Consider the following 24,060-nt stretch of genomic DNA (forward strand, 5'->3'; position numbering starts at 1 on the left):
AAAGCAGCGATTGTTTGGCTATCTTTTCCTCCCCACCTCAAACCCATCACATAGGATTGCAAAGACAAAGCTTTCGGTGAGTGAAATTAAGAACCTACTCCAAGCATTTTCCCCCTTTCCACTGCAACCAGTATTTGAAAATGAGAGTCCACTGACCCTTGGAGACTCCTGGTGAGGAGGAGTATGGTCCTCAGGTTCTTTCCAAATCCACATAATGAAGCCATTAGCTAACAAAGCACACACAATAAAATGAAATTCTGAAAACGAAGATACCACAGATTTGACCTAGAATCAAGTTTCCTCCCTGCTGTCCCAAGGCATCCTCTTCTTTCCACACTTCAGCATTAGAAGACAAGAATAAGCAACAATTGTTACCTCTAAGATCACCAAATCCACATTTCCAAAGGCACAAAATATTTTCTTGAGTTAAAAACAAAAACCCAAAACATGGTATTATAGCTCAAAGAAGTACTGTGCAGTTGAAGCATTAAAGCATCAGCCTTTATTTTGTGACAAGTTTATTGAACAGTATCCAAGACTTCTTCTTTATAAACAAAAATTGCTAAATGATGCCAAAGTAGGTTGTGCTGTGGTCACACTGTCAACAGCCCTTTGGCTGTGCTTGAATTCAAAATATTGGACTACAGGACTGCCAATAAAACAGCTGAAGTGAAATAACTTACACATGGAATTGAGCGCGACAAGCACTCAGTGATCACCACCACAAACGTCCCCAAAACATGGACTATGAGTCATTGTACATGTTATGTTCACTCATTTTTCCAACGCTTTCAAACTGAGTGCATTTTATTTTACACACTTCATCAATTCTGCAGAATCCAGCAAAATGGAGTTTGAGTTAGCTTTTGTTTCCTTATTTTTGTGCAAGGTGAGCATTTCCACCTAAAACCATGTGTGCGTGCTTACTCCATATATGTACGTACGCCTAGATTTCATCAAGCAGATCAGGACTGACCTTAGCTACCCTGAACGTTACTACCTATCTGTAAGGTTGACATTTCCTAATGCAGCTTTAATTGTCAATGCTTTGAGATGACTTAAAATAACGAGTCAGGAACTACATTTCACTTAACACTGTTGCATTAAAACAAAACCTACAACAGCCACTAATAATTGTACATCCAGACTAGTATAAACACAGAAAACGCCTCCAAATTATGCTTATGAGCTAAATCTGGCACTGGAGTTTTAAAAATTTACAATTTGCTTATTTATACAATACATTTGTAGATTTCTCTACTCCTATAAAACCAAAAGAAAAATAAACACTAATAAAAACTTAGGAGAAACAAATTAACCCTAAGGAAATATTCTTTTCCATGTCAAAGTCACCAAAAACAGACAATAAAATTTATACATGAAATTGAGAATACCTTGAACAGTGTTTACAAACACACTTTGAGCAAAGCTTTACAAAGCCTTCATACCATACAAATGAAAAAATTACGGAAACTCAAATCTATACCAAGTCTAGTTCTGGAAAAATTTTTCTGACGAGAGGTATAAATAGTTTGATAGAACACATTTTCATGGTTATTAAAATAAAAATAAAAACTGAAACTTCAATGCCCAAACAAGATAAAATATACTCAGCAATTAGGTCTGTCCCAAACATACAAGCTCAAATTCCAGAGGGCAAAGCTTTTAATTACATTTCACAACAAACTCTGTTGTGATTAAAGGGAATGCGGAACACAATTCTCTCTGATTTCCATACCAACACTATTTTCTTATTTAATGAACAGTGTGAACCAGGTTTTTCTTTTTAGCGTTTATCTAAGATGTAGAATAACAAAATAGTTGCAATTGAGTGTATGAAATATTTAATAATCATGTACGAAGATACAACCAAAATAAACTGTGAGAAAGGATAAAAGATTTTCACCTTCCAACAATCACTTTTTCTAAAATATAGTCAGTTTCCAGTGGGGAAAATAAACTGCAGTTGAAATAAGATGCCCAAAATAGTTCTGAAGTGTTCACACTCTGTCTTTGGAACGAGAAATGATTACTTAACAAATAACATCACATATAAACATATTGCTTTTTGAGGCAGTAGCTATCTGTCATGCAATCTATGTTTGTGAGTTATCAAGTGATTCACAATGCAGCCACTTTTCAAAGTCTGCACAACTCTTTCACTGAACAAAACAACCTCAAACTGTCTCTTCCTCCAAGACTATAGCAGTGAATAGGCTTTCAAACTTTCCGCCAAGAGACTGTTGCCACTCTTAACTCTAAAATTACACGACGAAACTTTACTTCAGTGTATCACTCGCTTAGAACACAAAAAAGGCACTACAGACATACATTTGTGTGTGCATATGTATATGTGTGTATACATGCATACATACATACATGTATATAAATAAATATATATATAATGTATGCAAGATATGCTTCCTTTAAATGTAGACTTCTCAATGTAGGTAAAGCCACATTATGTGAAAGATACTATTTATTTCCGTTATTATTCATCAGTCTCCAATTCTGTAAGTTATGTGAACTGTGAAACAGCTTTCAAGCATTTTAAATTCAGAACCTATCAGTGAACGAGATGTGATAAACCAAATGCTTTTTAAGGGAAAGGACATTTAGCCATCTGAAGAGTCCCTCCATCTTAGTATCCTGATAGCCAAAAGGAAGACTATAAAATGCACAGTGACCTCAATTCTCTCTTCTGACAGCTGTACTTAGACTCTGCATAAAGGATTTTTGTGAACAGGCTCATGATCAAACAACGGCACCACAAAGCCTCCAAATTAACAGAATTAAACACACATCAACCTATGATCCAACATAGGGATCTTTCATTCTACAATACTACTGCTAACAAAACTGCCACTTTCAACTTCAGTTTTATATTCCAAGATAGAATGCTCTTTCCTACGAATTCCTTTGTTCCAAAATTCACATAAATTGGGACAAAAACAATTTGCTAAATTAGTCCATCACAAAGATTTCAAATCAAACACCTAAACTAAACACTGATTACTAAGTGGTTTCTGGTTTTCATTGTCATCCAAACAATATGAACAAATTTTAAACTTCCTAAACTAAATAAAACTTGGCAGTCAAACCAAATAATGTCAGTAGAGGACTCCATTGTTTATTTTTATGGTAAAAGTCATTTCACACAATCATAAGTGTGACATTAGAAATCAAAGTTCAGGCTTATTTAGCAGAAACCACAAGTGTGGAATTTCTATATTAGAAATTAAAAACTAACAAAGTAGTTGTACTTATTACAAGTGAGTCAAATAGGCAAATAAAGCGGCAACACTGAAGTAGGACTGTCTATACAGCAAGAACCCTTAAGAAGCAATAAAGGTACATACAATGAATCTGGATACAGAGACTTTATTCAATTTTAAAAGAAAATGAAGGTTTCAGACAAAGCTTTGAGCCTATAACAAAGCAGGTATGTCCAGCTTTAAATCAAATTGCAAAAGTAGCCAACTTCTAATTGTCAGCACTGGCACAAGCCCCCTCCACGAGCTCTACTCACGTTTCTATTTTCTTCATCCCATGTGGTATAAAAGAAAACCAATCTAGATTCCTTGATACGCTTTATATGATCGAGTATTACAAATGGTCTCTACTGTATGCCAAAGTTATTTTTGTGTTCTCTCCAGATAGCTTTACTGTAACAAATTGCAATATTTATTCTGTGAGTTGTAAAACAGCCAACCAATGCTCTGTGTATAGAAACCAATCTATCTGCAATTGAAACAATCCACAGGTTCTAACCTGGAACTACTAGGAAAACAATCTGGATGCATTAATCACAGCAAAATAAAGATATACTCAATAAGAAACTGATGTGAACGGCTACCCTAAAACGAGTTTTACCTTTCTTGAACCTATAGGCCTATCATTTAAATCAATGACAGCAGCTGTGGCTTCATCCCGAGATTCAAAGGCCACCATGGCTTCACCTGTAGGCATACCTTTTTCATTGTATTTTAAACATACTGAACCCGGAATTACTTGATAACCATAAAAGAAATCTAAAATTTCATCAATAGATACAGTAAAAGGCATGTTCTGCACCTTAATTATTGTAGGTCCTGGTTTTCCAGAGCTAGCTCCAAAGCCAGGGGGACCCCCAATATGGATGGGGCCAGGCCCAGGCCCTGGCCCAAAGGCTGGTGGCCCACTCAAATGCCCAGGAACACTTCCAAGACCAGGGGGTCCACTTCCAAAACCAGGAGGAGCATTTAAACTACCTGGGCCATTTCCAAAGTTCTGAGGGATGCCCCCAAATCCTGATGGCCCACTTATATTATTTGGTGCACCTCCAAAACCTGGAACCTCCAGTCCTAGGCCAGGCAAACCACTATTTCCAACCGAAGGCATAACAGGCCTAACATCACCAAAGGCACCCCCTAATCCTGGAGGGGGGAGTGGTGGCCCAAAGGCATTGGGCCCACCAAAATTACCAGGGAAGTTAAATGGTGGCCCATTATTGGCCTCCTTTGATCCTACAGTCAAGAAGACATGCTCTTCTCCTCCTGCACTGGGGATGCCAGCACCAGGTATTGCAGGACCAGGTATTGCTGGGCCAGGTATTGCTGGACCGGGCATTGCGGGACCAGGTATTGCCGGACCGGGTATTGCGGGACCGGGCATTGCGGGACCGGGCATTGCAGGACCGGGCATTGTGGGACCGGGCATTGCAGGACCTGGCATTGCGGGACCGGGCATTGCGGGACCGGGCATTGCAGGACCTGGCATTGCAGGACCAGGTATTCCAGGACCGGGTATTCCGGCACTAGGTATTCCAGGACCAGGTATTCCAGGACCAGGTATTCCACCACCAGGCATTCCAGAGCCGGGCATCCCAGCACCAGGCATCCCAGCAGCAGGTATACCCGCACTAGGCATCGCAGCACCTGGTATTCCAGCACTGGGTATTCCAGCAGTGGGAATTCCAGCAGTGGGCATTCCTGCACTAGCTATCACCGGTACTGCAGGATTACCTGGAACAGGTATCTTTAAGCCCTTTTTTCCTTGGGCTGGGGGATTTTTCTCAATCTCTCTCATATCGTCTAGGGTAACTATATGAACAAAAGCTTCTCTCCCATTCAGCTTTTTACGGTGTAAGTGTTCAGATTTATGTGCGTCATCTTCAGTTTTAAACTGAACCAATGCTTGCCCTAGACCTTGCCCATTGTTATCAACAAGAACATGTACAGCATTCTCATCCACTGGGATTCCTTCTAGGAACTGAAGAACATCCATCTTGGTAATGCTGAATGGAATGTTTGTTATATGGGCACAGACTTTGGCAGAACTGACTTCCCCCTCCGGATTTAACACCATTTCCCTCTGGTCATAGGTGAAGTTCTGAAGTCGTTTTCGAATCATATCTATCTTTTCTAGCATACCTTTCTTAGTTATTGGATGAACTTGAATAAAGCGATTGCCCATGTACTGTTTATGACGACAGAGAGCAGCCTTATAGTCAGCATCATTCCTGAATTCTACAAAGCCTTCACCAGTTGCTTTCCCATTGGGTCCATAAGCTATATAAATACTATCTTCCACAATATCCAACTTCTTAAAAAAATCAATGACATGTTTGTTTTCTGCTTCAAATGGTAGCCCTTTTAAGTAAACACAAAATCCAGCCTCATGTGGTGATCTTGATCTTGACCTTTTCTGCTCACTGGGCGATTTTGACCTTGGAAGTGTCTGTGAAGGAGGGTGGGCTTGTCCAGAAGGCCCCATACTTTGCTTAAAAGTGATATGACCTCCAGCAGCTACCCACTGTCTCTCTGTGGCAGGACTGACTTCCACATAGCGTTGAATCATCAGCATTCTGTTTCGTTTCAAAGCTTCAAATGTATCTTGAGGAGAGAGAAACTTAACCAATCCATTCCCATTATTTCGACCTACATGATCTTTTAACAAATGCACTGCATCAACTCGGAGCCCATGGAAAAACTCTCTGACATCATTTTCCATTGCAGAAAAGGGCATTCCGTGCACACTCACATACAGATCATCAGGGTTGATAGGAATAGACTTCACGCTGCTTTGAGAATTCATCTGTATAGGGTTAACAGTATTTAATGGACCCAGAAACACAGGGTTCAGATTATTGTTCAGACCCATAGGCGCTCCAGAGCCATTCATTCCAGCAGGCAGAGGTGCCACAGGTGGTGGATTCAAGGGTGGCATGCCTGACATAGGAGGCAATGTGGTCATAGGTGGCACAGAAGGGACTGGGGGAATGGGAGGAACAGGTGGCACAGGAGGCAATGTTGGTACCGGAGGAGGAACTGGTATTGGGGGAATGGATGGCAGCGGTGGCAAAGATGGCATCGCTGGGATTGGAGGAATTGGTGGTGGCGGGACTGTGTTCATTGGAGAAGCTGTACTCGGAACCGCTGAGCTGAATGTTGGGCTCCCAAAGGAAGCCCCCACACTTGGAGGAGCAGTTCCTACGCTGGCTGTGGAAAACGTCTGTATGCTTTTGTTGCTCTCATGAACAGAAGTGGTAGCAGTTACTACACTTGGTGAAGGATTATTAAAGTTGGGTACTGTTGCTGGCAAGCTTACCCTGCTGCTCATCCCTGAGCTAGGTGGTGGTCCTGATCTACTAGCATTTGCTGGTGGAATATCTAAGTTGGCGGTTTCAAAACGCCTACGACTCAGTTCAATCATATTCTGCATTTCTGTTTTACTACTCAATAATAGTGTTACTTTTGACCCTTTAATTGTACCACCTGTGCGCATCATACCAAGCCTTGCATCTTCATCAGTGGCAAAAACGATGAAAGCCTCACCCAGTTCACCCCCTACAATATGCACGCCCCCATCGGGGATGGTCAATCCAGAGAAGAAGTGGCGGATGTCCATGGTCCCCGCCACAATTGGGAGACCTTGCAAACGGATGACCACAGCCATGCTGCGCTGAAACCACACACACCTGCAGATGAGAAAAGGCAACGGCCATGTCAGACTCCTTATAATTACACCAAGACTTTAGTTGCAAGAATGACCAGCTACCACATTAACCCACATTCCCTCAAGCTATTGCAATGTTTTTAATTTAGATAATTCAAAGATGTGAACAATTCCAAGTTCTAAAGGCTTTCATTTTGGCAATAGTTATAAAGCGGTTAGAAGTTCAGTCTAATACCTAAAAGATCCCAGAAAAACTAAGGACAGTAAAGTCACAATAAACATCATTTAGATCATTAAGTCTTCAGTAAGATTTAAAATAAATGTGCAAAAATCTATGGGAGGAATCATGCAAATGATGCATCAAAATTAATATTTAAAACTGATTTAGCACCTCCCATATAAACTTTATAATTTCATAGTTATCAGAGTGATACTTTTTAAGGCTCAATCTCAAAATGCAGAAGAAACAGAAAACAGGAATGTTCCTGCATTACATAAATATTAAATGATAAAGTAGGTTCAAATCTCAAAAGGAAGAGTGGCAGGTATTTGACTAGCATTCAAACACCAATCCCCAATTCAATTCTTTGCACAAGAAATCTCAAATGATAACAGACTCCATATTTCATAGTAAAACTTTTCAATATGTTTCATAGTTTTAGTAAAAGAAAGAACTATCTGAGGCTGCACAGATGATTAACTGGGTAAGAACTTGCTGTATGTGCAATCACAAGAACAGGAGTTCTATTCCCTGCATCCACATGGGTATGGCTACATATGTCTGAAACCCTAGCTAGAAGTCCCAACTGAAAGCCTAGTTCTAAGTACAATGAAGGGAGCACGATAATACGGCACAGAACAATAGACCTGACGTCCTCTTCCAGCCTCTGCCTGAGCACACGGGCTCATATGTGACCATGCACACACACTCTCTCCTTTTGTCTCTTTTTGGATTTACTTTAAAAAGGACAACTAGGGCCAGGCATAGTGGAATAGCCTTTAATTCCAGTACTTAGGAGGCCAATTTCTGTGAGCTTGAAGCCATTCTGCTCTATAGAGCTCCAGGCCACTGAGGGCTTCATTGTGAGACTCAGTCTCAAACAAATGAACAAAACAGGGGTTAGGAACATAAATCAGTTGGTAGAATGTTTGCCTAGCACTCATAAAGCTCAAGAGCCCATCCCCAACACCACAGATGCTCAGTATGGCAGTGAAGTTGAAGCAGGAGGAACTTGAAAGTTGAGGCAGGAAGAACTTGAATTCAAGACCAAGACCTGTTAGGTCTCCAAGCCAACTTAACTCCTGCTGATTCTCTGGTTGCTCGCTATCTCTTTATACAGCAAAATTTGTCTCAAAAAATAAATAAAAGGGGGAGAGGAAGGGGGACTCAATGAGATGGCTTAACTTGCTAATAAATGCTGAAGAGTTCCATCCCTGGGACCTATATACACTGAAGAGAATCCTCCCTGCACTCCCCCCCCCCACAAAACATACAAATAAGTAATTATAAAATTACAATGATGATAATAATAATAGGGTTCAGCTGGAAAAATGGCTGAACAGTTAAGAGTGCATCAGTGCCAGGCAGTGGTGGTGCACGCCTGTAATCCCAGTACTCTGGGAGGCAGAAGCTGGCAGAAGCTGGCGTATTTCTGAGTTTGAGGCCAGCCTGGTCTACAGAGTGAGTTCCAGGACAGTCAGGGCTACACAGAGAAACCCTGTCTCAAAAAAAACAAAAAACAAAAAAAAAAAAAAAAAAAAAAAAACACACCAAAATCAAAAAATAAATAAAAAATAAAAAAGAGTGCATCAGTTTGGGGCCAAGCACCCTCATAGTAGCTCACAACCACTTCTAATTCAGTTCCAAGAAATCTAATACCATTTCCTGTCCTCCATGGACAACAAGGCACATATATAGTACACATATATGCAGAGCAAAATACTCATATATATGTAAAATTAATAATAACAATAATAACAACAACAAAAGTAACAACAACAATAACGACAATAATAATAGCAGCAGCAGCACTTGGGAGGCAGAGGCAAGCAGCTATCTGTGAGTCTGAGGACAGCCTATAGTGAATTCAGGGGCAGCTAGAGTTATTGAGCTAGTGAAATACTATCTCAAAACACAAAAAGTAGCTGATACTTTGCGTGGTATCCACGAGGCTCTGAGTTTAATCCCAGCACCTCCTTAACTGGGTATGGAGACATATACTTGCAATCCTATCATTATTAGTTACAGGATTTTCAGTTCAGAGTCATGCTTGGCTACATAACCAATTTAAGGCCAGCCTGAGATACATGAGATTGTTTGAAAACTAATAAGAGCGTGGAGCAATGGTTCAGTGGTTAAGATCACCTGTTTCTACAGTGGACCCAGGTCAAGTTTCCAACATCCATGTAGTGGCTCAAAACCATCTATTACTCCACTTCTAGGGGCTCCAACACCTTCTTCTGGCCTTGCCAGCTACACACGTACACACTATACACACACACACACACACACACACACACACACGCGCGCACACACTACACACTACACACACACACAGGCAAGCACTCATACACATGAAATGAAAATAAAATAGCTCAGCAGTTAAAAGCTCAAACTGAGCCGGGCGGTGGTGGCGCATGCCTGTAATCCCAGCACTCTGGGAGGCAGAGGCAGGCAGATTTCTGAGTTCAAGGCCAGCCTGGTCTACAGAGTGAGTTCCAGGACAGCCAAGGCTTTACAGAGAAACCCTGTCTTGAAAAAACAAAAAACAAAACAACAAAAAAAATAAAATAAAAGCTCAAACTGCTCATCTAGGGAATTTGAGTTCAGTTCCAAGCACCATGTCAGAAGGCTTAAAGCTGCTATTTAATTCCAGCTCGGAGGATCTAACTCCTCTGGCTTGCACAAGTACCTGCACTCACACGCATATACTCACACAAAGACACGCAAGCACTCATAATCAAATCTTTTTTAAAAAATAATTTTAATATTTTAAAAGAAATCTTAAAGAAGTTTCTCCCAGGTCCAAATTTTCTTTCTTTTCTTTTTCTTTCTTTCTTTCTTTCTTTTTTTTTTTGGTTTTTCAAGATAGTGTTTCTCTGTATATCCCTGGCTATCCTGGAACTCACACTGTAGACCAGGCTGGCCTCAAACTCAGAATTCCACCTGCCCCTGCTTCCCAAGTGCTGGGATTAATGGCATGTACCACCACTGCCCGGCCAAATTTGATTTCAAGATTTCCATTTATTGGGCTGGAGAGTCAGCAGTTAAGAGCCCTGACTGTTCTTTCCAAGGTCCTGAGTTCAAATCCCAGCAACCACATGGTGGCTCACAGCCATCTGTAATGAGATCTGACACCCTCTTCTGGGGTGTCTGAAGACAGTTACAGTGTACTTGCATATAATAAATAAATAAATCTTTAAAAAAAAAAGATTCCCATTTATCTGTCTGCTTGTTTGTTGTTCCTGTTGCTGCTATTATACCTGGCAGCATTACCAACTGCAATTTTAATTGCTTCTATAACTTTTAAAAGAATGGGAATCAAAACTTGGGTATTGGAAAAATGGTCATTTGAAACTGATGTGATCAATCAAGTTTTAAATATAAACCTATTAAGTTGGTTCCAAGTGCTCAGAGAAATTTTAATTACTTGAGATCTGGTTTAATAATTTCTCAATTAAGAACATTAGAAGGAACAAGGTTTTCTACTATAAGCTCTAACACACAAATAAATGGAAGAAATTCTTCGTACATGTCAAATACTGTACGAACTCCAATTTCATGATATAAAATCTAGTATCAACAATATAATTACTATATACAAAATAGAAATATACTGTTTAGTTTTGATAGTTGTTTTGGTTTTCTTTTCTTTGTTTCCCTTATCTTTTGTTTATTCTGAAATATGTTCTTACTTTGTAGCTCTGGAACTCCCTAAAGAAAGTAGCCTGGCCTCCAACTCACAGAGAACCACCTGCCTCTGCTTCTGCCCCAAGTGCTGGAATTAAAGGTATGTATGTATCACCACTCCTGGCAGCCTAAAACATCAAAACTCATCTCATTGTTTAGTACACCTGAAAAATTTTCATAAATCAAACACAGCTAAGTTATATATTTAGAATCTTCTTCCTACCTCCCTAGCTCTGGGCTGTATCTAATTTGTGTTACACTGAAGACTGAACCAGAGCTTTGTGCTTGTTAAGCAAACACTACCATTGATTTCATATTCTTATAATTATATACAAAGATAAAAGCAATCTTCAAATTTAACCAAGAATGATGAACTAGCATTGGACATGGAGGTGGGGTGGCTGAGTAAAAGGTTTTAGGTATGGTCTGAAGAGTCAAACAATAGGCCTGGTAAGAAGGCTCAAGTAACCGGAGTTTGATCCCTGGAGTCCACCTGGGAGAAAGAAACAACTGACCTTCCCTATGACCTCCACACTGTGTTACTCCAAGTGCCAGTTCCTACACACACACACACACACACACACACACACACACACACACACACACCTATTTAAAAAAAACACAACAAAGATCATCACCAACAGACCTTCTCTATTCAGCATTGTAATATGAAACTATATCAGCACATTTCTAAATAACTGAGTCAAAATCACATTCCTTACTTAATCTGAAATATGTTTATGTGCAAATCATGATGGCACTATGGTCAATTTCAAAAAAATGTTTCATCACTTTCTATGGGTGTAATATCATTGGTAAGCCAGGTGTTGAAAACCTAAGGAAAAAATGCTTTAGTGTGAAACTTAAGAATAAGATGAGAACTTAAAATGGCCCCAAGAACACAAGCCTAAATTAGATTCATGTACGTTTCTAAGCCATATTGCTAAGAAATTTACTGAAAGTCGGTACAATGAACCCAATGAAAACATACCAATTGTTAATAACCTGCCTAAGATTGCCAGCTAGGAAAGGGCTGGAGGATTAAACCAAGCAGAGAACAGGATCTACTCCTAAACCCATCTGAAGCAGAAAAAGTTGCTAGGTTCGGAAAAATATAAAGAAATATCTGTTATTCTGCTACTAAATACTTGGTTAGAAGCAAAGCTTAACCTGTCTTGAGTCTAGCTTGGTCCCTCCAACAAAAGGTTAAATTCAATTGCTAAGGTCTAAAATTTGTGCTGTACAAACTATTACCTACTATCTACACCTGTATTTCTAGGACTATAAGTAACCATGCCAAGAAGCATTGGAATCTACCACCCATCACAATGCTGTAGGAGATGGCGCACACGGTAACTTCCAGGCAATAAGAAATGTATACATAAATAAAACAAGACTCTCAGGAAACAACTCTTCATCCCACTCTCATCCTTCAGTAAACACGTGCATACACACACGCACAGAGTTTACTACACTTGTTTTCATACTGTTTAAGGTATCGCATTTTATTTTGTATAAAAATGAACCTATTCAAAATCTCTTACCTTGTAAAACAAGAGATGTATTTTCTTAAGAAGCAGAGGCCAAGTCAATCCTGTGGGCAACCAATTAAAACCAACTTTTAGACTGCAACAGAGAATAAATGGAGGCAAAAATCAATGCAGGAAACAACACGCACAGGCCACACTGAACTGTACTTTATGAAGAAGAGTCTGAAACCAGCAGAGTATTTCAAAGAATGTATAGTTTTATTTTTTAAGGAAAGAGACACCAAAATCCCAAACATACTCTTAATTTGATGGTGCTTTCAAGTCTGAAAACCATTCTATCCAGAAAGTGCTATCAGGTAGGTTTTATCAAGAATATGCCACAAAATAGCCAAAAAATAAATTTAAAAACAGTACTAAAACTCAACTTCAGATAATTGCTTTATCACTTGACATTTATACAATCCAGAAGTTCTAGCAAGAAGTTCTCACCAAACTTCTGAGGAAGCACAATAACAATTCCTGGACAACTGTCATCAATGTTGAGACACTCAGACATCACTGCAATGACTCTTTCAAATAGATTACTTCTGCATCATAATTCTAGAGATCACAAAACACAACTGAAATGCAAGTTCAAAATCTAAGCACTAATTCTATTGGTATTCAATACATTAAGGGAGATTTCTCTGAATGTAATTCCCCAAAAAGAGAGACTTGTTTAAAGAGTATCTAAAGCACAACTGTAACCCCAGCACTCCAAAAGCAGAAGCTGATATACTACTATTAAGTCTAGGAATAGCCTGGGCTACATACTAGGTCTAGCCTGGGCTACATACTAAGTTCTAAGTCCAACCTAGGCCAACAACAAATCCGTCTCAAAAACAAAGTATTTTCCCAGCAAATGTCTTGATATATAATGATGCTTTCCAAAGCAAACACAGGTAACAGGGTACTTATCTTTCAGGGTAATTATTTCCAAACTAGTTATTAACAATTCACAAGCAACTTATATACCAAACAATTAACCATATTTATCTTTTAACCTTAATTTCTCTGTGTTCAGGTTTTTGCCTGTATTTATATCTGTGCACCATGTCCATGCCTGGCGCCCAGAAGCCAAAGAGAGCTTCTGATTCCCTGGGACTGCTATTACAGACAGCTGTAGGCCACCATGTAGGACTGAGAAACAAACTCAAATCCTCTACAAGAGCAGTCAATGCTCTTAACTGCTGAGCCCTCTCTCCTGCCCCATAATTATACTTAAAGGGTCATTTTAAAATGTCCTTTTACTTTTTAACTTTTCTGGGGGTGGTGTAGTGTAGTAACCCCAGATGGAACATAAACCTAGCACATTTTAGGCAAATCGTCTACTACTGAGCTCTACCCTAAGCTCAGTATTTTATTTTTAATTTATTGTATGTACATGCCACAGAATGCATGTGGAAGTTAGAAGACAACTCTGAAAAGTTGATTCTCACCCTCTACCATGTGGGCCATAGGGTTAAAACTCAGACCATATGGTTGGAACCAAGTAGTCATCTTATTAGCCATATTCTACTTTTTAAATCAGGCTGGTGATCCTGGCTTAAATATACTAGTTTGTTTCTGTTTTGGAGACAAGTCTCAAGCACCACAAGCCACAAACTTAGTAAGTAGATGAGGCTGGCCTTTATTGATCCTCCTGTCTCAAGGGCTAGGGTATAGGTATGTGCCACCATGATCCACTGAATGGTGTGATTTGTTTCAGGGGAAGGCCTCACATTCTGGCATTATAGGCCATGTGCCAACATTTTTAAAACCGGTGATTTAAAGAAAAAAAATCTGTGTGCTTGTGGAAGTCAGAGGAGAATCTTGGGTCTCAGTATTTGCATTCTCCACTTTAAGAAAGGGCTTTTGGGGGTGTGTGGTGCAATACACCAGGTTGGCTGGCCCGTGATCTCCCCAGAGGAGCACTAAGCTTACAGGTATGCACTTCTTTCTTCTTTATATAGATTCTGGGAATCCTCATGCCCCATTAAACCACTGCCTCAGTCAGTCATTTCTAAATTCTGAAAAAGAGAAAAAACCTGCCCCTGTCTGGTAACAAGATTAGCAAAAGAATTTATCTGAATGATATTCACTTTGTTACTATTCTTTGAGATCAAGTAAGCCACAGTGATAATTTTTGTCACCAAAAAGTATAACAAATTTTAAAAAATCCCAAGTGTTATTCTGAACTTGTCTAATGGACAAAGCAAAAATATTCTAAATAACTTAAAATATTACATAAAATTGAGTTTGCAACCAAAAATCAAGCCAGAGCACTATATTAATCCTTATCATGTTGTCCACAAATCATGTATGTGATGTGTATGTGCACACATGTGCCAGACAGCACTGTGTGGAGGTAAGAGAATAACTCTGTGGAGTTGAATCTTTCTTCCTTCCTTTATGTGGGATCCAGGGACCAAACTTAGGTGACTCAGACTCATGGCAAGAGCCTTTACTTCTGAACAACCTAGCCAGCTATTTTCTTAACTCTCCATTTAATTACATTTACATAATTAGTATATTTGTGTGTCACAGAAGCCACAGCATATGTGTGTGGAAGTCAGAGGACAACTTGGAGACAGTCCTCTCCTTCACCGTGTGGGTCCCAGGGACAGAAACAAGCTGGTCGAGCTTTATGGCAAGTCCCTCCACTCATGTGGAGCATCACACAGCCCAACCAAACTCTTGAGTTCTCTGAACCAGGAGTGGTGGCACTCACCTTTAATCCCAGCACTCACTGGGGCAGAGGCAGGTGGATCTGAGTCTGAGGCCAGCCTGGTCTATAATGAGTTCCAGGTCAGCTAGAGAGAACCTCTGATTCACAAAGAGCAAAACCTGAATCTAGCAGTTTCTATAACTAGTCACAAAGGGAAATATAAAACAGAAGGTTTGCTTCAAATAAAGTAACAAAAATAATTATTGCAAAACTTATCTCTAACTGCATAAAAGGTCAGCACTAGGTACTAAAAGCCAGGGCAATTTTCTAATTAATTTTTGTGCTAAACATCTGGAACCTATTGGAGATTCTAATTTGAAAGGTCTGGCATAGCAGGGTGCGGTAATATATTCCTATAACCTCACTGCTTCAGGAGGCAGGAGGCAGGAGGATCCTGGGTTCCAAGTCAGAATGAACTACATAGTGAGTTCAAGTCCAGCCAGGATGTACTATAATGAGAGCAGAAAAACCAAGTAGGAACAAAACACACAGTCTTGGCCTGGGCATGTCTCCCACACATTAGAGAACTGAATTTCCTAACTCTTTTTTTCCCTTTCAGACACAAGAAGATACCCCACATCCATCCTGAGAAAGACAAATTTAGGTTAGCCAGTCACACTCAAGAATTAACAGTAGAAAGTATTAACAGTAAGGAAAATTCTTACTACATTAAGAAATGAAGCCGGGCTGCGGTGGTGGCGCACGCCTATAATCCCAGCACTTAGGAGGCAGAGGCAGGCGGATTTCTGAGTTCGAAGCTAGCCTGGTCTACAAAGTGAGTTCTAGGACAGCCAGGGCTACACAGAGAAACCCTGTCTCAAGAAAAAAAAAAAAAGAAAGAAAGAAATGTTGAAAGTCCAGCTGATCTCAGCAAACATGTAGTTTAATTTTTGTGTTCAACTTACAGTACAGAATCAATCTACATACAAGAAACACCATCAGAAGCATTCCTGTACCAAGGAAAGTGTGTACATCAAGGCTGAATACCAGCACCTTTTGTTAACCACAGTTCTTCCTTCACAAATAAGTCAGATAAAAACTGAAAACAGCAGCATTTTTGTTTCAAAGCTCAAAAAAAATTATGTATTATTACACAGGTACGGATGTTCCACCTAGTTGCTGTGTATCTGCATCACAGGAACAGTAATGGCAGAGACCAGAAAGAGGGTATCATATCACCTGGAACTGGTCTTAGCTGTGGGCTGCCATGTAAGTGCCAGGTTTGAACCTTGGTCATTTCGAAGAGTACCCAGTGTTCTTAATTGCTGAGCCATCTCTCCAGCCCCAAGATCACAAATTAATAGCGGCAGCACTGCTTTCCCAGAGAATGTTTATTCCTATGTGTTAAAATGTGAGCTAGAGTCTAACTGAACACAGGATCCAAAATTTAAAAATCTATCCCACTCATCTGAGTTCTGGTAAACTTTGGAAGGACATGACTAAAATAATTCTATTAAAAAAAAAAAAGAAAGAAAGAAAGAAAGAAAGAAAGAAAGAAAGAAAGAAAGAAAGAAAGAAAGAAAGAAAGTGGCCTTGTTGGATATTAAAGGGAGGAGAGGCCCCTGGTCCTGGAAAGGCTCGATGCAGCAGTGTAGGGCAATAGCAGGACAGGGAAGTGGGAAGGGGTTGATTGGGGACTAGGGGTAGGGGGAGATGGCTTAAGGGACTTGGGGGAGGGGGGGACTAAGAAAGGGGAAATCATTTGAAATGTAAATAAAGAATATCTCTAATTAAAAATAAAAAGGAAAAAAAGGCGATGGGGAAAGGCCACACACCTTTAATCCCAGGACTCAAGGAGGCAGAGGCAGGCAGATCTCTAAATTCAAGGCCACCCTGATATACTACTGAGTACCAGGACATCAAGGGTTACCCAGGGAAACCCTGTCTCAAAAAACCAATACACGGGCTGGAGAAATGGCTCAGCCATTAAGAACACTGACTACTCTTTCAAAGGTCATGAGTTCAATTCCCAGCAACCACATGGTGGCTCACAGCCATCCATAATGAGATCTGATGCCCTCTTCTGGGGTGTCTGAAGACAGCTACAGTGTACGTACATATAATAAAATAAACAAATCTTTTTTTTTTATAAATAAATCTTTTAAAAAACAAAACAAAAACCCAATACAAAAAAGTACTGACTCAAATGTGGCTGTGTCTTTAAGTCCAAAGCAAGCACAAAGGCAGGGCAGGTAGATCTCTGGAGTTTGAGGCCAGCCTTGTTCCATGACAGACAGGGGACCCTGTCTCAAAAACAAAGAAACAAATATATAAAAAACAGATACTATTGCTAGACATGCTGCACATATAATGTTACCATTTAAGAGGCAGAGGGACAAAGAGTAAGAGTTTGAGGTTGGTCTGGACTACAACAGAATGTCTTATATTCTATCTACATATAAAATAAGGACAGGCAAGGAGAAAATTGGCCAGTGATCCACAGATTTAGTTCAGAAGACCTAACACAACAAGCGTGCTCGTTTAGCCTATTTTCGACTTCGTTTCCTAACAGACGTTGCTTCACCACAACAGAAACCAGATAAACATAGTTAAGTATTTGCATATTACCAAAAAGATAAACTTATTTTACTAGCCATTCCGATTATTTGAAAATTCCAAAGTAAAATGTCTGACAACAAACCTTTTAGTTACAAAGGAACAAACTAAAACTCCAGCATTCCCACTCTTTATCTGGCAATAAACACTGAAAAAGTAAATTTTCATTTTGTAAAATCAACCTTTACTTGACAAGAATCAGGGTGAAGCAGAACTATGCACTTAAGATCCAAAAGAAACAAAGTCCCAACAACCCCTTAAATGTTCACCTCAGAGACAAGAAACAAAGCCTCTATTACAATGGGCACAATGTCAGCAATGTAATCCCATCACCAAAGGAATCATGAAACCACAGCCTTGTCCCCTTGAATTTGCTCCCCCCACCCCATCACCAGATAAAACACACTTCCGATCCTGGGACCATCCTTATAAATACATTTTTCTGACACTGATAAAATGTATAATGCTGAATGTTCATGTTAATTTCTCATTTAGTACTCAGGCAGCAAATCAAGACATGTGTAAATATTTTCCTCCTGCCAAAAAATATTGTTATTATTGATACCAACAAAAATATCCTTTTTATTCATTTATACTTCAAAATAACAATCTTCTTTCTAGCCTAACTAACCACATCTTTCATTCTGGCTTTAAACTCAGAACTGCAAACCAAAGGTGCATAGGCTGTTGGCAGTAAAGCTGTTAGAACTGTAAGTGGAATCGCTCTGTTTCATCTGACTAAATCTGACTAATGTTTAGCGAACATTCATTTTAATAAGTATTTATTACAAATATGTAGACTAGAGGGCTGGAGAATCTGCTCGGTGGTTAAAATCACGGGCTGCTCTTCCAGAGGTTCCATGTTCAACTCCCAGCACCCACATGGCAGCTCACAACCTTCTTTAACTCCAGTTGCAGCAGATTTGATACCCTCTTCTGGGCTCTGAGGACACCAGGCATGAATACAGGCAAAATACCTATACACTCAAAAAAAATGTAGGCTAGGTTTTAGATTTTTAAAGTGGACTGTGCATTTTAAGGGGAGATTTAAAAATTAGTATACAATGTACAACTAATTACTAACAACATTTTCAGAAAAAAAAATCACTTATTCAAACTTAATATCAAAAGCCAACTGTTATTAGGGATCCCATCATCTTAAGAGTTCAATGTCAGCCTAAGCTACAAGATCCTATGGCCAATGAGGAACAAGCAACAACCAAACCTCCAAAAATCAAGCAGTGGAGCTGCTCTCTGCAAACTCAAGTGGGACTATCAAGACTAGCAGTGGGGTCTAGCATCTGGCCCACAGTATAAAACAGAAGTATGATATAATGAACTTTTACACCTAAAAACTGTACCAAGAAGTCCCAAATATTCAATATGCAGTCAATCAAAACATTCAACATGTCACAAAAGAGTAAAAGAAGCCTAAAGTATATTTCTAGTAGCCTAGAACAGTAACCACCACAGTGGTTTGATGTTCACATATCTGAACATAAAATTATGCATTACAATCCACAGTAACCAACATTTAACCAAGTGTAAGGCGATATAAAAATGTAACACGTTTTGATAAACTACCCAATACACACTAAGCACAAACTTATGAAGTCACCTAAACACAAACATTTCATTTCCTCCAAAAATTTTATTCGAAGTTATGCGAACAGTTCTTCCACAATCACTTTCTACTAATCCAAAAGTCTCCATCTCATCAAAAGCAACAAGTTTCAAAAACAAGTACATCAGTTTTATATATCTACTTTTTTTTTCAATAAAGATTTTTGTAAGGTTTTTTCCCAACTGCAAACGCACTTTAACAGTATACAGTGGTTAACAAGGTCCCGGACAATTTTTGTTTCTAAGACTGAAGTTGGCCAAATATTACACTTCAAACTATCCAAAAAACCTCTGGGATAAATAGTCTCTCCCTCCAGTTGCCATCCATCCTAGTTTTTTCCCACCAGGTTATATAATAAGATTCGCATCAACTTAAATCTTAAAGTACACAATAAAATGGTTCCTGCCGACTGCACACATTCAGTCATCTCTGAATCTAGGAGCCAAAAGGCTTTAGGACCCAGAATACTTCTGCAACACAGCCTGTAATTCTCAACTTTATCTACCAGAATGAATGAACCTTCAGCACTTGAATTAACCCTGAGTAGACGACATGGGACTCCTTATAACTTTCACTATAAAACATACACACTTGGGCACACTTACTAACACGGGCACCCCAACAAGCTACATTAGTCCATACCCCAATACTAACCTGTAGATCCTTAAATGCCTTCCCTTCTATTTCTGCAAAGTAGCGCCGCCAACCTTCAGACAGTAAGCTATCTAAGGCACCCACCCTCCTTCCTCCCTGTAACTCCCAAAGGTGCAGTAAAGGTGCTGCAGATAGCAGCCTCTTCCCTATTTGGGAATCAAGGACCAGACATCCTATCTACAATTCTCCAAGACTTCAAGCCTCGCCCACCTACAGGGTGGGTCCAATTACCTACACCTAGGAAGCCCTTCCTCAGCGCTGGACCTAGGAAGCACTTCGTAGCAACTCCCTGCACCTTCAGGCCCTAAGGGCCACCAGTTCCCAACCTCCCAGGACACCTTCCTCCCCCTAGGTGTGTCCCTAATGTAGTCCCCTTTTGCAGGTCATAGGCCACTAGGGCCTCTTCACTTCGGGGGCAAGAGGTGAGAGTTAAAACCTCGTTCTCGCTTAAAGTCAACGAAACCTTCCCCCATTCTGCCTGCAGGCGTTTCCATCGCAATCCCCCAACCCGGTAGTTCGCAGGCCGCGAGGCCACCCAATGCTGGCCGCTTCCCCTCTCAGGACCACCGGGGCGTCCCCGCTAAGGCCTCGCTCCCACTTCGGCACGCAGACTCCACCTCTCGCATCCTCGGAGGCCGCGGAGCGTGAGCGGCGCCCCAGGACCCCCGCAGCCCCGCCGCGACCCTTTGTGTAGGGCGCGCGCGGCCGCGGGCTCCGAGGCCTGGGAAGGCCCCGCCCCGAGGCACCAAGGAGGCGGCTCGAGCCCCGCACAGCCCCGCCCGTTCCGGGGCTGCGGGAGTCTTACCGGGGAGAGCTTGCGCGGCACCAGAACCCAGACCCGAGTTACCCCCCGCGCGAGTGCCTCAGCCCTGCGGCCGACAGCCCCAGCCCGAACGGCTTTCCCGGAGCCCACTGCAGCCAACACCTCCGCAGCCGCTTCACAAAATGGCCGCCCGCCCGCTCCGCCGCTCCGCGTTCCCGGGTGGGCGGAGCGCCGCTGCCGACGTCACCCGGTGGGAGACGCAGGCGCGCTGCGGATTTGGGGGTGGAGAGGAAAACCTCGGAAGTTGCGGTATTTGTTGTAAACCGGGCTTTTTAATCGCTCTTGACAAGGTCAGAGCGAAACCTTCCTGTTGTCCAAGGTTCGTTGGCTCTTGGAGACCCCGCGAAAGTAGGGGAACAGGGCGTACACTGCAGAACTGGCTTGAGGATTAAACGCACTACCAAGCAAAAGCTTGCTCCTTTTTTTTGACTATTGAAAATTTTAAACCAGGCAGTGGTGGCGCACGCCTGTAATCCCAGCACTCTGGGAGGCAGAGGCAGGCAGATTTCTGAGTTCGAGGCCAGCCTGATCTACAGAGTGAGTTCCGGGACAGCCAGGGCTATACAGAGAAACCCTGTCTCGAAAAAAACCAAATCCAAAAAACAAACAAAAAAAAAAAAAAAAAAAAGAAAAAGAAAATTTTCCGCCTTGGGGCTGGAGAGATGGCTGAAAGGTTAAAAGCCCACACTGCTCTTCCTGAGGTCTTGAATTCTATAAGCTCCTGTAACTCCAGTGTGCCTCTGGCCTCTAGAGACACCTTCACTCTTGTGCACAAACTCACACAGAGACATTAGTAATATTTAAAAAAAAAAAAAGTAAAATATTTTTCATCTCTCCTGGTGGCCCGTATAATCGCAGTATTTGATTATACAGGGAATCCTAGGCTGCACCAGACTCTGCCCCTTGATTTGTGTGTGTCTGTGTATGTGTGTGTCTACGAGAGAGAGAGAGAGAGAGAGAGAGAGAGAGAGAGAGAGAGAGAGAGAGAGAGAGAGACATGAAGAGAAAGATATCTCTTTGCCTCTATCTCCTGGAATTAAAGAATTGAAAGTGTGTACCTCCTTGCCTGGGCCTAAGCTTTTCATGGCCACTATGCCTTCAGATCAGGATCAAAAGCCCGTGTCTTCCATTTCTGGATTGTTGTTCATACCAGATTAAAAGTTCAAGTGAAGTCAACAACCCAGTACTAATAATGCCTAATATGATATAACTATTCTTTGTTCATGGCCAGCGAATAAACAATAGCTTAGCCAGGTGGGGTCTTGCCACAAAGTCACCAGTCCCTCAGTCTCCATCTACCTGAGCAGGATATAGCTGTTTCACTACCTGTGGCACTCTATTACTTGAACCACACATTTTTTTTTTTCCTTTCTAAGTTTGCTAGACTTGTTCAAAATCCTCTTCATGAGACTTACTCAGAGAACAAAGTCTCAGTGAGGCTTTTTTGAGACTTCTTCAATGTAATTAATTTTCATCTCTTTCCCTTAGCATTGGGTAGACTCTTCAGAAAAAGGCACAAAGTACCATATTCTCCACCAAAATGTGCCAAGAACAGTCTCTAAGTCACATACTGAAATCCTTCTCCACTGAAAACTCTTGGGCCATATTGACACAGTTCAAATCATCCTCAGCACCAGTGGTTTCCATATTCCTACTAGGATAGCCCATTAAGCCCCCACTTAAACCATTCCACTGCTATCCAAAGTCCCAAAATCCACATTCCTCCCATCCAAAGCATGGTCAGGCCTATCATAGTAATACCCCATACCTAATACCAACTTCTGCCTTAAGGTTTTACTGCTATGAACAGATGCCATGATCGAGGCAACTCTTTTTTGTTTTTGTTTTTTTTCGAGACAGGGTTTCTCTGTGTAGCCCTGGCTGTCCTGGAACTCACTCTGTAGACCAGGCTGTACTGGAAATCAGAAATCCGCCTGCCTCTGCCTCCCAAGTGCTGGGATTCAAGGCGTGCACCACCACCGCCCAGCCTGAGGCAACTCTTATAAGAACAACATTTAATTATGTCTGCCTTACATTTCCAGAAATTCCATCCATTAACATCATGGAAGGAAGCATGGTGCACATGGACAGACATGGCGCTGTAGAAAGAACTGAGTGTTCTACATCTTGTTCTGATGAGAGCCAGGAGAAGACTGACTCTTCCACATGGGCAGAGCTTCAATACCCAACCCTCTAGTGACACTTCTTCTTCCAACAGGGCCACACCTACTCCAACATGGCCACACATCCAAATAGTGCCACTCCCTGGACCAAGCATATACAAATCACCACATGACCCAAGTGGTAGAGCAGCCTGCACAGCAGCCTGGACCTGTTGAAGAGCCTTCTCCTGTTCCAGGTGCTACACAAAGCTGGTAGCTTTCTCAGTCACTTTGTATATGGGCCTGAGTAACCCGAATAGATCTACTAAACGTATTTCTTTCTTGGTGGTAGCCAGGGCCAGGTGTAGTAAGTTATCCTTCTCCTTAGAAGCAGTATCTCTGCATGCCCCACACCACTGAACTCCTAAAAATTTCAATGAAATAGATATGGTCCTTTAATTTTTGTTGGATTTATTTCCCATCTGATATGTATATGTGTTACAAATGAGTGCAAAGTGATTAAACACTATTTATTTATCCATTTTATGCATGAGTACACTGTGCTGGGATTAAAGGCATGCGCCATGCCGCTGACTAGCCGCCTTTTCTGGGTTTTCTAGCTCTGGCTCTTTCTGCTCCTTTCGATGTAGTTGAGCAAACATGGGCTCTTCACGGCGTGTTCACACACACCCTCAATGACTTCTCAAGAACACCCATCATCAAGGTTCTCCCTTCTATTTCCCTGAAACACTCTCATTTTCCGCAGCACTGTTCCACGTATGACAGTCTCTATTTCCAAGTTCCTATCCTATTATATAACTATTTCCTAGTTTGTTTTAAAGATTTACTTATTATATGTAAGTACACTGTAGCTCTCTTCACACACCACAGAAAGAAGGCAACAAATCTTGTGACAGATGGTTGTGAGCCACCATGTGGTTGCTGGGATTTGAACTCAGGACCTTCAGATGAGCAGTCAGTGCTCTTAACTGCTGAGCCATCTCTCTAGACCAACTATTTCCTAGCTATAAAAGCTCCCTGAGGACAGGGAGCCCTTCCTGGTCCTATGAACAGGTGCATCCCAATATCCATGATAAAATGTGTGTCCTGGAAATCCTTTGAATTGTTGGATGAAAAGCAAGTGGACTGAGTGGTCTGAGAAAGGCAAATGGAAGGAAGTCCCCACAGTTCTCTCTCAGACGCTCAAATACTCATGGAA

At 41.1% G+C, this 24,060-nt stretch overlaps 2 protein-coding genes across 4 annotated transcripts in view; both read right to left on the minus strand.

The window, feature by feature from the left end:
• Nucleotides 1–20,814, minus strand: part of Cpne1 (copine 1) — a 40,775-nt gene extending 19,961 nt beyond the window's left edge. The window contains exons 1-2 of one of the 3 annotated variants that reach the window (XM_052184072.1): nt 20,722–20,764; nt 12,391–12,440 (exon numbers count right to left, since the gene is read on the minus strand). The gene's annotated coding sequence lies outside the window, so the exon portion shown is untranslated. Of the gene's footprint in view, nt 1–6,815; nt 6,906–12,390; nt 12,441–20,721 lie in introns of those variants that run through there. The other 2 variants (XM_052184071.1, XM_052184073.1) reach the window with 2 other exon arrangements.
• Rbm12 (RNA binding motif protein 12) lies at nt 480–12,472 on the minus strand. The gene is made up of 2 exons (XM_052184069.1): nt 12,391–12,472; nt 480–6,958 (listed from the first exon to the last, which is right to left on the minus strand). Exon 2 carries the CDS (start codon nt 6,934–6,936, stop codon nt 3,853–3,855), a length of 3,084 nt encoding a protein of 1,027 aa, XP_052040029.1. The 5' UTR covers nt 6,937–6,958; nt 12,391–12,472; the 3' UTR covers nt 480–3,852.
• Nucleotides 20,815–24,060: the final 3,246 nt, after the last annotated feature.

The sequence above is a fragment of the Apodemus sylvaticus genome, chromosome 5, assembly GCF_947179515.1.
Source record: "Apodemus sylvaticus chromosome 5, mApoSyl1.1, whole genome shotgun sequence".
Classification (NCBI taxonomy): Eukaryota; Metazoa; Chordata; class Mammalia; order Rodentia; family Muridae; genus Apodemus; species Apodemus sylvaticus.